Source organism: Leucopleurus acutus (genome assembly GCF_964270905.1).
Source record: "Leucopleurus acutus genome assembly, chromosome: 13".
NCBI classification, from domain to species: domain Eukaryota; kingdom Metazoa; phylum Chordata; class Mammalia; order Artiodactyla; family Delphinidae; genus Leucopleurus; species Leucopleurus acutus.
The window spans coordinates 5,034,403-5,048,082 of NC_139155.1; the positions used below are offsets into that span (position 1 = coordinate 5,034,403).

The 13,680-nt window shown below is 47.8% G+C and overlaps 1 protein-coding gene across 1 annotated transcript in view; it reads right to left on the bottom strand.

The window, feature by feature from the left end:
- CNDP1 (carnosine dipeptidase 1) overlaps positions 1-11,960 on the bottom strand; it is a gene marked incomplete at its 5' end in the record, with an annotated part of 30,404 nt that extends 18,444 nt beyond the window's left edge. Inside the window, 2 exons of the mRNA XM_082852763.1 lie at positions 406-531; positions 11,937-11,960. Of these exons, the coding sequence (XP_082708889.1) occupies positions 406-531; positions 11,937-11,960 (150 nt within the window). The remainder of the gene's footprint in view (positions 1-405; positions 532-11,936) is intronic.
- Between the last annotated feature and the right edge of the window lie 1,720 nt (positions 11,961-13,680).

Below are 13,680 nucleotides of genomic sequence, written 5' to 3' on the forward strand. Positions count from 1 at the left end.
GGGGCACAAGAGAGCCAGCAGGAGAGGGACGTGGCAGGTGGTGACAGAACGGGGAGGATGCATTTCAGCTAGTTTTGCAGGTGGAGAGGGTCTCTGAAGGGGAGGATGGGCCACCTGATGACGGTCCAGAGTAAAGGTGAGCTCAACAGAGCTTGCTAATCATTGCTAAACAGACATTCCTAGATCAAATGTGCTGGGAATGCCCTTTTTGGAAGGAATGGCCGGAAGGGATCTCTTACCTGAATCTAACCAACATTTATTATTCTAAGTCAATGAGGAGTCACAGGCATTTTAAATGGAGTTGTCAAGCAAAAAAAAAAAAAATCCACATCTCCCAGCAAATAACCATTCTCCCAGATTCCCAAAGGGCATATCCAAGCATTTTGTGCGTGCCGTGTCTCTCACCTGTACAAATTCATCCTGATGGAGATCGATGTATTGGAAGACCTTCTCTAGCAGCCCGGTGGGCGGGGAGGACGGTGAGAACATGCCTCCGTCCAGCAGCAACAGGAAAGCAAGGAGAGATGATGCCTGTGAGCATGTGACAGGGGGATATTTTAAAATAAGGACCAGGTTTTGGACTTTCCACCTTTCAAATACTTCAAGTTAATGTTATCCAACACAGCTGATTCCAGTCTTCTGAACTAAAATAACACAAGGTAGTAGAATGGGAAATATATTTTTTGCTATATCTTCACCCAAACCCTTCATTTGCAATGCTAAAGAATTTTAATAAGATAGAAACCAAGTTAACAAGCTTGTATTTAAGCAATGCTGTTGTTCGTTTTTTTTCTATGACACAATTTTCCTATGGGTTCACTTCCTATAAAGCTAAGTCAGCTCCCTACATCCCAGGTGTTAAGGGCAATATTTATAAGAGAGAAAAACGTGAGATAATTAAAAACAAAACCAAAAAAAAACAGCAACAAGGCTTCTTGGTGTGATTAACCACTTTATGAAATATTAGAAAAGTAAGGACTGAATAAAATTCTGTGCAGTGCTGTAGGGTTTCTTTCCATCAGCTCCTGAGGTTAGAATACCTTGAGAAGAAACTTATAAGCCACGCTGTGATAAATAACATCGCAGGACTGGCGATCATGTGGACACTGTTGGCCACAGTCTCTGCCTGGGAGCCCCCGGTCCATGGCTTTCTCCTCTTTCCCTCCCACCAATCTGGCCTCTCTGCTTCCATCCCTGACGGGTCCCTTCCTTCCTCTGCCCAAGACCCCATTTCCTCCCTCCCCCCTCTCCCTGTGACCCCTTCCTAGTCTCCTCTGGACTCCCACAGCAGGCTCCAGGCTGGGTGCAGAGCAGAAAAACTGTGTCCAGAAAAGCGTAGGACTTCCAGGTTGCAGACTAAACTAATTATCTTCTTCCAAACCAACTCTTCCTTCTGGATTGGCTCTGTTCATTTCTGAAATAGACTTTAGTTTTTAGAGACATCTTAGGTTCAGGCTGCTTCTTCCCTTGGCCTCCAGTTGCAGGCACCAACAGAGCCAAGGGGAGGACTTGGGTCTAGAATATAAAGAACTACTACAACTCAATAAGAAAAGACAAATTAACCCAATTAAAAACGGGCAAAAGATCTGAATAGACATTTCTCCAAGGAAAACATACATATGGCCACAAGCACATGAAGAGATGTTCAACATCGTTAGCACCAGGGAAACGCAAATCTAACCGCGACGCGACCACAGTTCACACCACTCAGGATGGTTAAAATCAAACTGCCAGATGACAGCAAGAGCTGGCGAGGACGGGGAGGGACTGGAACCCTCGTGCACTATTGCTGGGGATGTAAAATGGTGTGGCTGCCTTGGAGACAGCCTGGCAGCTCCTCAGACGATTAAGCGCAGCGTATCTTACAGCCCAGAAATCCCACTCCTAGGTGTGTGCCCAAGAGAAATGAAAACATACGTCCACACAACAACTTGTGATTGTATGTTTACAGCAGCATTATTTGTAATAGCCAAAGCTGGAGACAATCCAAATGACCAGTAATGAACGACTGAATGAACAAAATGTGGTACAGACACACAATGGAATATGACTCAGCCATAAAAAGAAACGAAGTATTGACACGTGCTACAGTACAAAAGAACCTGAACGCATTCTGTTAAGTGAAAGAACCAGAAACAAAAGACTACACATTGGATCAGTCCAATTATGTGAAATGTCCAGGATAGGTAAATCCTAAGAGACAAAAGTAGATTGGTGGTTGCCTAGGGCTGGGAGGATTGGGGGAAAATGGGGTATGACTGCTGATGAGTTGGGGATTCATTTTCAGTGATGAGAATGTTCTAAAGTTGATTGTGGCAGTCGTGCAATTCTGAACGTACTAAAACCCACTGAATTGCAATGCACACTGTAAGTGGGTGGATTGTAAGGAAAATGAATTGTATTGCAATACAGTTGTTATAAAAATAATAAATGTAAGCATTCAACAATATAAATATATTACTGAGTATGAGAAATGTCTATAAAGGAAGCTAAGGCAGGGGTAAAATCAGGGTCAAAGCGAGCCATGCTCCTCCGTGAGTGGACGAAGCACTTGGTCCAGCAGATGGCGCCAGTGAGCTGTTCAGCATCTGCCCCGTCCTCCTCCGCGGCTCCCAATTCACCTTCTGAGGGCAGCTAAGTCCCGTGGGCAGAGCCTAGAGCCAGGGGCTGCGAGGACCCAGGAGGGAAAGGCCCCTGCAGACCCACAGTGGCAGGACGATGAGGTTCGTGCAAATGGAGGAGGAAATTTTTTGCAGCCGATCCATCTAAATTAATATTTGAACTGTTATTTTTATTTTTCATTCATTCAATTTGCATTAAAAAATTATTTGGGGGCTTCCCTGGTGGCACAGTGGTTAGGAATCTGCCTGCCAATGCAGAGGACATGGGTTCAAGCCCTGGTCCAGGAAGATCCCACATGCTGAGGAGCAACTAAGCCCATGCGCCACAACTACTGAGCCTGCGCTCTAGAGCCCGTGAGCCACAACTACTGAGCCCGTGTGCCGCAACTACTGAAGCCCGCGTGCCTAGAGGCCGTGCTCTGCAACAAGAGAAGCCACCACAATGAGAAGCCCGCACACCACAACGAAGAGTGGCCCCTGCTCACCGCAACTAGAGAAAGCCCGCGTGCAGCAACGAAGACCCAATGCAGCCAAAATAAATATAATTAATTAAAAAAATTATTTGGTGCTCCTCTCCAATGAAATATGAAAGGAAAACTTGAAGAGGAAAAGGAAGCCAAAGGAAAAGGAGAGGAAGGAAAAACCTCGATTGTGAGGACCGAGAGTCCTTCCTGAGGACTGAGCTTCCATCAGGCTTGTTCCTGGAGATGCGGTCCTGCCCACAGGGCCTGCACCACTGCACCCCTCGCCCCCAGAGCCGTGCCCCGTCTGTCTCCCCTCTCCACTCGCCGTCAGGCCCGCAGAGACCAGCCGTGGGCACTCATCCTGCTCTTAGGATCCCGGGTGGGGCCCCTGGGCATCCTTTGGTCTCCGCCCGAGTCTCTTGTGTTCCTCATCGTTCTGTTTCTTTTCTTGGGTTATAGTCATGTTTGACCTGAACGAATCACCCAACAAAACCCTGGGGACTTAGAAAGGGTATTCCTGGCCTTGGCCTTCGCAGGAAGGAGCAGTCGCTGGAGAAGGCAAGGTGAGGGTGAGGGTCAGGGAGCAGAGACGGAAGCCCAGGTCTCAGTGTCCTCCTGGGGGGTCGGTGGCCCAGCCTGGGCTGCAGGGCCTCGCAGAGGAAACTCCTTTGCTCCAGAGGCTCCTGTTAATTCCAGCTGGTTGTTCTCAGACTGGGAACCGAAGTTCCACGTGCCCTTGTGCTGAGTACTTACATTTAAATGTAAGGACCTCCTGACTTCTCAAAGTCAGGCCACACCTCTGCGGTGTAACCATCCCCCACCCCGTCCTTCCCCTAATCCAAAGAGCTTCACTTCCTCAAAGCCTCGCCTCCCACTGGACGCAGGCCTCAGTGGTCACTCTGCTCTCTCCCAGCCCCAGCCAACAACTGGAGACAGTTAGGTGAGCCGTGTACCTAGCTGACAGTGGCCTTGAGATCCCATGGGCTGCCTCAACCAATAACACTTCTCTATCTCCTGCCACAAAAACAGCAGGCATCTCAGAAGGAGCCTGGGGTGGTTGTTAGTTTCTGATGTTGAACAGAATAAAGAATAGAAAATGAAAGCGCTCTCACCCCACACAGCCTGGGCCAAGGGTACAGACAATGGCCCATCAGCCAAACCCTTTTCCGCCCGTAAGAAGCTTTAGTGCCAGCGTCAACCTGGATGCCAAGAATTCTGCTTACCAAGTCCTTTAGAGTTCGGCGTGACCTTTACAGAGGTCGCTCTGCCGGTGTCTGCTCTGATGAATTTTATAACACAGGCAAATGCTTTGTTAGCCTCGTTTATCTCACCACGAGAGGATTAAAAACAAAAATTCCAAACCGAAACACAGGCCTTTCTGGCTTGCGTTCATTCCCTTGCCGGCTCTGAACTGAGCCCAGCGGCTCCTGCTGAGGTTAACCAGTCCTGCAGGCTGGTGAGGGCGTGGCTCTCAGAGGGCAGCCTGGACTCACGCCAGGGCCAAGGAGGCAGTTTCAAGGAGCGGAACGCCCCAGAACGTCCCAAGAACTGCAGCGTGTCCACCATCCTCTCGTGGGGTCTGCCGGGCGAGTCTGACCCCAGAGAGGAGAGGTCAGTGGCCGAGCCTCACTCCCAGACCCAGAGGTGACCCGCACGCCGCACAGGCGGCTGGGACGCCAGCACAGGCTCGGCAGGGCCGCGGAGGGCAGAGGTCACCAGAAGCGGGCACGGAGGAGGCCCCGGGCGCCAGCCTGGGGCGCACGTGGAGCTGAGAACAGGCTCTGGCCCTCTCGATGGCCGACGGCCCGCTGCGGGCAGGGGGCACAGGCTCTGAAACGGGCACAAAGCACCACCACGTGCCGCCAGGAAGGGCCCGAGGTCAGTTCCCACAGCGGCCGGCCCTTCGAGGCCCGGGGCTCCGGAATGCTCCATCCGGGGCGGCAGGCAGCCAGTCCAAAGACCCGGCTCCTGACGGCGGGGGCGTGCGTGTTTCTCCACCGCCTGTGGTCTTTGCCAGTGGGGAGCCGGCCGCCTGCACAGGCTGCGGGGACCAGGACTGGCCTGCCAGTGAGCGAGGCCACATTTTCCCGTCTGGCCAGGGACCTGGGCCTCTCCTGACATCAGCCTGAGGGACCGCCGGGGCTCACTGCCTCTGGAGCCTCTGTCTTCTGGAAACATGGGCAGCACAGAGACAAATACGAGGAGCAGAGGAGGGACTGAACTCGCCAGAGTCCCCTCTGCTGTTTCTCCCGCAGACAGGCAGCCACGCCCACCGAGTCGGGGCAGAGGGTCTGAAAAGGTGAGAGCGCCGTCACCACTTAGGGCTGGATGGTGAACTCCTCAGAGGCGAGCCTGTGGCTCTGATCCCGCCCCTGGAACCCAGGGCTCCCGCTCCGAGAGGGGAGGGTGTCCATCCCGAGCGGCCTGGAGCCCAAACCTGGGGTGAACCTGAGATCTTCAGAGCTCCTGGCTGAGGCTACACCACAGCCGCCGCCCCCTTTTCCTTCTTCTAAATCTCTTTTGAGGGATTTTTGCATAAGAGTGCTAACAGAATAAATCTAAAATACCTGTAGGAGTGACTGAATGATCTCAGGGCACAAGAGGTGAACTCGGGGCGTTCCGGTGGCAGAATGAGGGAGTAGGGGAACGGGATGGCGGGGCTGAGGTCAGTGGGACCCGAGAGGCAGGGAGACCCAGACTTAGAGCCGCAGGAGGGTGACCAGGGAGGAGCAGAGGCGCCTAAGCGGGGCGGGAGAGGAGGACAGGGTTCTGGCAGGACTGGTCCAAACGGAGCTGTCACCAGAGAACACGTCTGCTTTTTACCTAGATACTCCTTTAAATCTTATCTTCTAAAGCTGAAGTTCACAGCACAAACTTGTTTTGATTTCAAAACATGGGGCTTTATAACCTTCACCACTGGGAAGCAAGGTCCCAGCGATAAAGGGAAGGAAGAATTCCAGGCTTGGCCTCCTCCTGAATCAGTGCCACGGGCTACTGTGCAGTTGGGGACAAAAGTTCAACACGTGAAAAGTCAAGAACGAGGGCCATTTCAAGGACAGGGCAGGAACTTTTCAATCCCTGTGTACTACGCTCCTGTAGCTGCCGGAACCAAGTGCCACGGGGCTGGGTGGCTTAGGGCAACAGGAGTTCAAAGGCTCACAGTTCTGGAGTTAGAACTCAAGGTGTCAGCAGGGCCACACCCCCTCTGAAGTCTCCGGGGGTGGGGTGGGGGGCGTGGCTGGCAATGCTGGTGTTCCTTGGCTCGTAGCCGCATCCCTGCCACCTGTGCCCGTCTCCTAGGTGTATCCCTGCCTCTTCTAAGAAGGACTAGGCAGTGGCTTTGGGGACCACCTCAGACAGTAGGACCTGATTTTAACTAATTACATCTGCAAAGGTCCTCCTTCCAAGCAAGGTCACATTCTGAGGTTCCAGGAGGACATGGATTTGGGGCCACTATCTGACCCAGTACACTCTGTTAGTCTCTTGTCACTAATATTCTCTTATTTGCTTTCTTAATAATTATCATCTGACTCACTTGAACATGAGCCGCATGACAACTGGGACTTGGTCTTCCTATGTCCCAGGTCCCCGAGAGCCTAAGCTGTGCCTGTCACAGAACAAGACCAGGTCCAGCCAGTATTTACTGAATAATTACATGCATAGTCCTGAAGGACACCAAGAGTAGTTGATTTTCACTAATGTAACTAGTTCTACTTCAACGTCGTGTAGAAAATGCAGAATCTGTCTAATAAAACTATTCCAGCTGTAAACCTGAATAACGGAAAAAGTGAAGGTCAAATTTGGGCAGACTTTTCCCTCCTGGCAGTCCCCCCAAAACCCCCATGTGGACCTCTGTTCACTGATCTGCCTGCCGGGAGTCTTTTGGTCCTCTCCAGCCTCCCAGCTCTTCATCAGCAAAGCCATGCCAGCTGCTCCAGGCTCACGGGGAACCCCTCTGCATCCCACGGAGTCCACAGCCTGCACCTCACAATTCACAGCATCCTCGCCAACTGCCGCCCCCCTTCCTCCCTGAGTGATTGCAGGCTTGCTCTTGTCCCTTGACGTCCTCAACTTCACTGTGATGGGTCTGACTGACATATTTACACATTTTGCTCAATCATCACTGTCTGTTTTCAAACTGAACACTCATTTCTGTCTTTTTTTATTCTGTAAAATGCTTAGTAATTCTCTAATATCACTGTTACCTGAAAACTGGGTTCACCTCTTTGTGGGTGTCGAGCCAAAAGACACAACCAAGACAAAGAGTGGGAGAAGGAAGGATTTATCACTTGCAGCGAGTAAGGAGAACATCAGGGATATTTCCCAAAGCAGTGTCCCTCCAAACAGCAAATTGGGAAAGTTTTAAGCTAAGGGAATATGCATATTCATGAAGGGGCTTCAGCATAGAATTGGGGCAAAGGTCACCAGAGTCCAAGTTTTAGTTGCCTGAGGTCACGAGGGTCAGAAAAGATCAACATTATCACCCCTGAGGTTCCAGTTGGTCTCGGGGTGGAGCCTTCAGGCTAATCTTTATCACTGAACAGAACTGGGAGTCTTCACAACTGATTTATTATCTTCACTCTTTTTACTTCTCTTGCTGATGACAGTCATTTGTTCCCACCTCCTTTTGTTCCCTTAAGATCATTAATTACAGAGACCTGTTCAAGGGCAAGCATGGTGGCCAGGCTTAGATCCCAAAATGGCTTCGGCTAAAATGGCTTCTCTTCTGTCAAAAAGCTGCATCTGCTTCTTTTCCTCCAGGGACCCCCTACCCTACGTGCTCACTTCTCAACCATTTCCTTTATTCTCTTTCCTAGGACTGCTACTACAGCTGGAGTCTGTCAATCTCTCCTATGTCCTCCAGCTCTCTTCTCTTTTCTGTCTTTTTTTCCTTTTATCTCTGTGCTCCACTTCCTGGGTGAATTCCTCAGTCCTGCTGTCCGGCTCATTCATCCTCTCTTTGGCTGAGGCCAGCTGGCATTAACGTCCTCTACTGAGTTACTGCAGTGACTAGTTTCCTTTTTCAGGGTTGCTGATTGGTTGTGTTTCCATCTGTTCTTGACTCATATGTGCCCACTTGTTTTATAATTTCTTAGTCTATCATTTATCTCTTGAAGATTTTAAATGTACTTTGTATCCATTCTAAAGCATGTTCTACTGTTTGCATTTCAGTGGCAGTAAATCCACTTCCCAGTTAATTCTGTGGATTATCTTTCTCATTGTTAGTGTTTGCTCACCTACTACAGAATGTTGTATGTGACAAACAGTTCACCATTGCCTACCTCCTAGTTTTCACTAGATGTTAATTACTAAGGGTTAAGAATTCTAGTCTTATATGTAAGTGAAACTACTAGAAATAAAAAGGGTAAAGAAAAAATCTCTATATACAAAGTATGCAAGGATGCAAGATATGATTTTGGTAAAAAAAAAAAGTATAAGGTATGAAGATGTGTTTTTGTTAAGGGAAAAATTTTGTCCTAGTTTAGAAGTTATTTAATGGTTGTTTCATTTTTTTTAAGGAGAATAAAGGACAAAAAAATAAATAGTTATAAAAAGTTGGAGAAGAGAGAGAATAAAAGTCTTACGTTGTGTGGTCAAGCTGGCTAAAGTTAAATGAATTTATGATAAGATTTTTGTTTTTTAAAAAAGGATTTTTAATATCAACAGTGTGCCTATGCAAAACTGGAATTCAACTTTCTTACGCTGTTAAAAGGACAAGGTTTTCTTGGATTATTGCAAAAGATTTTTCTTTACCTGTTGAATAATCTGCCTAGAAAACAAAGATTCTGCACTTATCAAAATAATTTCCTGTATTTCATGTTGTTTTAATCAGCTCTTTGATTACTCAAGAAAACTGAGTCTTCTCAATATTAAAAGAACTAAAGTCTTTTTATAACTATGCAAATTTCTGAACATGCCTTTGAAATCTTTTAAGTCACTTTAGTTAGAGATAACTTAAAAAAAAGAGATAACTAAGTATTGTTTCACGGTGACTTGTGATCACGTTGAATCAAGTGTCTTAAACCTGCTGACATATTTGAGAACCTCTCAAAGTCAAATTTTAAATGAAGTCTTTTTGACCTAGAACCAACTTTGGGATTTTTCCAGAGGGCCCCCAGAAAATATCAAAGATTTGTTCTCTCTCCTTATAAAAATAGTGATATGAAACTAATTAGGCTTATTTGATATGTTAAGTTACATGAGAAGCATTGTCAAATAAATGTGATGTTTAACTTAGGTTATATTTGTATGGATATATGTTACTAACATAAGTATTTCAAAATTGCGTAAAAATTCCTGGAAATTTGTCAGTGTCCTTATTGTCCATATAATCATCATAATTCCAATTGTTATCTTGAAACGTTGTATGCCTTAGAAATAATCAAATTTCCTTGTCCACTGAGTCATTTTTTTAAATGAACTCTCACCATATCTTTAACCATGGCTATTTAAAGTCTTTTGTCATTCACAAAGAGTTATAGCTTTATTCTGATCATTCTCTGAAAACATTTATAATCAGTTACAGGCAAGAAGCACCATGATGACATCACTTGAATTAATTTTGAGACCATGCCACTGGACTGAGCAAGGATTTCCAGAACTAACGGAAAAGCTGATGGATTCATAAAACTTCTAACCCAAGATTTAGCAAAACAAAAATCATTATATGGGACTGAATGAACTGATGAGAATTACTGCAATTTTTATGACTTTTTGTTTGAAATATTGCTAGTTCTTTAATGTTTTGTTTCCAGGTTTAAGGAAAACTTTTTTTCTCTTAAGCTATCTGTAACTTATAGTAATCTGATAAATTGTATCTTTGTAAACAGAATTGAAACATTTATGTGTTTCTCCCTCATACCTCCAGTACTTATAAACTCTAAGTACTCTTATTTTCATGACACTGTAGTTCATATATATATATATATATACACACACACACACACACATACATACATACATATATATGTGCAAATGCATAAGTTAAATAAGAATCTTTTCTCTGTATAACAGGACTAAATTGAAAACATTAGCTTATTACCAGGGTCTTGGCTGGGATGCCATATTTGAGAATGATAGGCATAGAATCAGATGTGAACAGAAGTTTTAAGGAACTAAAGTTGACTTTACTGAGCCAATAAAGCCTCCTGAAAAGACAGCCTGGTGCCTCTGTTACAGAGTTCCTACTCTTACAGGTGAGTAAGAAAGGTCACTTTCTGGCAGACCCAGGAATCTTTAGGTAAACTGGAGGCCTCAAGAAGAAGGGAATTCACCCAAATCTTGGTTACTGCAGGTGAAGCCTGATGGTGACACTTGGCCTGGCTTCCTGCCCTTGAGAAGCTTTTACAAGTCTAATCTGAGATTCCTTTTGAAAGTTCCAGTAAAGCGGACTTCAGAGCTGATATGATCAAACACTACTCTTGCAGCACTTCTGCAAATAATCAAGCCAAGTGTAATGAGACTAGACTCTTTACCAATTAGTCTTGCTGTGATTATATTTGATAGGAATGGAGGTGACTGTTGAGAGAACATTATGTTACAATAAAAAAACTACAGTACATCCATTATCAGATCTAAGCCCTATTCGCTCTTTGAGGTTTTGTTATCTACTCGTAAACTGGACCCTGAACTCTGCTAGTTTCCTCCAATATCTGGCTACAACTCTTTAACGTTTGCAATTTTCTCCTACCCTGCTAACTTGGAGTCACTAAGAACTAAAGCTGCCCTTTTCCTGAAGCCCTACAAACTGGAGCTGATACAAACTACAGAGAAATCACCACGATGAGTCACACATGGACAACTTGCTTGACTGCTGCTGGGTAGGCCCCTCGGAAAGCTCACCAGAACGCCCAACACCATCCCAGAGTCATTCAAACTACAAACCAGGACACTTGTCAGAACTGCCCTCACTCCACCATCTAAAGATGCTTTGAGCCCAACAGCCAGAGCTTTTCTTGACTGACTGCCCTCTGGACTCAAAAACAGAATTTGTAGTTTGTTTTAATCATTAACCTTTATTTTTGTTTCCTTAGAAATGCTTCGTATTAAATAGCTCATTGCTTGCACCATAGAGAGCCCTAAATGAGATACAGGTAGATCACTGGTTGCTTAGGGATGGGGCAGGAATAGGAGAACAGGAAAGTAATTGCTAAGGAGTATTGGACTTCTTTTTGAGGTGATGAAAACATCCTAAAATGAACTGTGGTGATGGTCACATATATCTGTGAATATACTAAAAATTATTGAATTACATGCTTTAAAAATGCAGATTCCTAGACCTCCACCTTAAAACTATTCACACTAATGTTTTGGGGGGGGCAGCAGGAGGCAGAGCAGAGTTCAGAGTTCAGTGAGGAAGGGCAGCGAACTGAATCTGGGTGTGTAGAGTTCTCCACATCACCCTCTAAGCGATGCTTGGACTTTTGCATTCAGCACCTGGAAGTTGTGCTCTGTGGTTTTGATAAGAATATTGCTTTTTGTGGGAAGAAAAGATGAGTATGGAGAAGTGTGCTGTTGAACGTCTAGGTCACCCCACCTGCCTGGGCCTTGTGTCAGCACCCCGGACCCCAGCATTCACTGAGGGGAACTGGCTTCCAGGTACTGTGTAAGATGCTTGAAAATAATGCCATTTAATTATTTGTTGGAACATACAGCCACCCAAAGCGTGCCGATAAACTGCTCCCAAATGCCGCGTCGCTCAGGCTGAGACAGGCAGCACCCGAGAACATGTCTAAGTGCAGGTGGGGATCCGCTCCGCAACCTGCCTCACAGGCATGGCACACGCACCGTTAGGCAAGCGGAAGGCTAGCACGCTGCTCCCTGGACCCCGAGCAGTGGAGGGTCTACTCACCATCCTTCCTACTTTGGGATCCATTGGGCGGCAGTTCTGTGGTCTCGGCAATTCCCCCGGACCTCGAAGGAAAGTGGAAGAGGAGGTCTCACCAAGGCCCTCAGCTGGTCACATTAAACATCCCCCCACGAGGTGCCTGTCTGCGTCCTCCCCGTTCCCCCAGAGGGAAGACAAGGCTGGAATAGTGGACCTATTCACATTCGGAAAACAAAGCTGCTTCAGAGACATGCGTTCAACTCGCCAGCAGAGGGAGAGACAATGCGTGTCGCATGCACAGACATGGGATGAGGCCGTGGCCCGGAAGTCATCTGATGTTACTGAAGGGCAGCGAGGCCAGCCCAGGCCATGCGTGACAACCCAGGGGCTTTGCCTGGCACGTGTGGAGGGTGTCACCTTTAGCAGGGAGCAGATGCACGTGCCCAAGGCCGGCAGACCTAAGGGAGGCCATGCGAACACACGCTGTTACCTTTGGCAGGTGACACCTCGGCCCTGCGCGGGCACTGTGACCCTAGAACGTGTCAGCATGACAGGCTGGGTGTCAGTCTGCTCCGGCTGCCATAGTGAAGGGTGGCAGAACGGGCGGCTTAAACAACAGAAATCTATTCTCCCCTAGTCTGGGCCGGGAAGTCCAAGATCAAGATGTTGGCAGGGCTGGTTCCTCCCTAAGGGTGGGGGAAGAATCTCTGCCTGGCCTCTCTCCAAGGGCTGCAGGTAATCGTCCACGTTCCCTGTCTTGCAAACGCATGGCCCAGCCTCTGCCTTCGCCTCCACGTGGTCCTCTCCCTGGGTACATTCCTGTCCACACGTTCCCCCTTCATGAGGACACCAGTCATACTGGACTACGGCCCACCCACATGACCTCTGCAAAGACCCCATCTCCAAATCCGGTCCCACTCTGAGGTACTGGGGGTTAGGATTTTAATATGGATTTTGAAGGGATGCAATTCAACCACTAACAGGCTGTGAGTCTCCAAAGCACTTAGAGTGTGCTGGGGAGGACTTTCAAATCACCCCAGGCCTGGGAGCCAGAGTTATCCCTGGGCGGGGTTAGTCCCTGGTCTCTCCCACACGAACGGCTGGGGCCATGGGACCAAATCCATGCAACGTCTGGGTCCCCGTCCACACTGTTGGCTCCCCAGTATGTCCTTCCTCTCCTGCAGCGATAGAAACGTCATCCACACGTTTCCTGCCTCTTGTGCAGTTAGGAGTTGCTGTGTGACTACCTGAGAAAGATGCGAACTCTGCGTGGTGCCCAGAAGTGAGGAAGCCTGTCTTCCCCCATCCCTCCTTCCTACAGGCTGGGGCTGCAGGCTGGAGCAGAGGCCACGACCTTGACGTTGAAGCCGGGGAGCCCCGCCTGCCCGAGAAAACTGTCATCACCTTGAAGACTGTGTCGTCGCGGTCACAGCGGCCTCACTAATACATGTGGTTTAAGGATCCTGACAGGTCTACCACGCTTTCCTGATGCCATGGCCAAAAAGCAAGAGCAAAGGAACTACGACTTTCCCTTGGTCACGCGGAGACGCTCAGCTTTCCTTCAGGTCGGGACTCCTCGCAGCTCCTTCTCTTCTGGGTCAAGAACGCAGCCCAGTAAGTTCTCTTTTTCTAAATAAGACCAGGCAGGGTATTCTTGTTAGCGGTCAGCTTCCTGCCGTGGAGTAACATCATTCAGGGTCACAGTTGGGGAATGCCTCTCCTCCCACGGAACAGTGGGATGAATGCATTTCACAAGCACCGAGTAAAG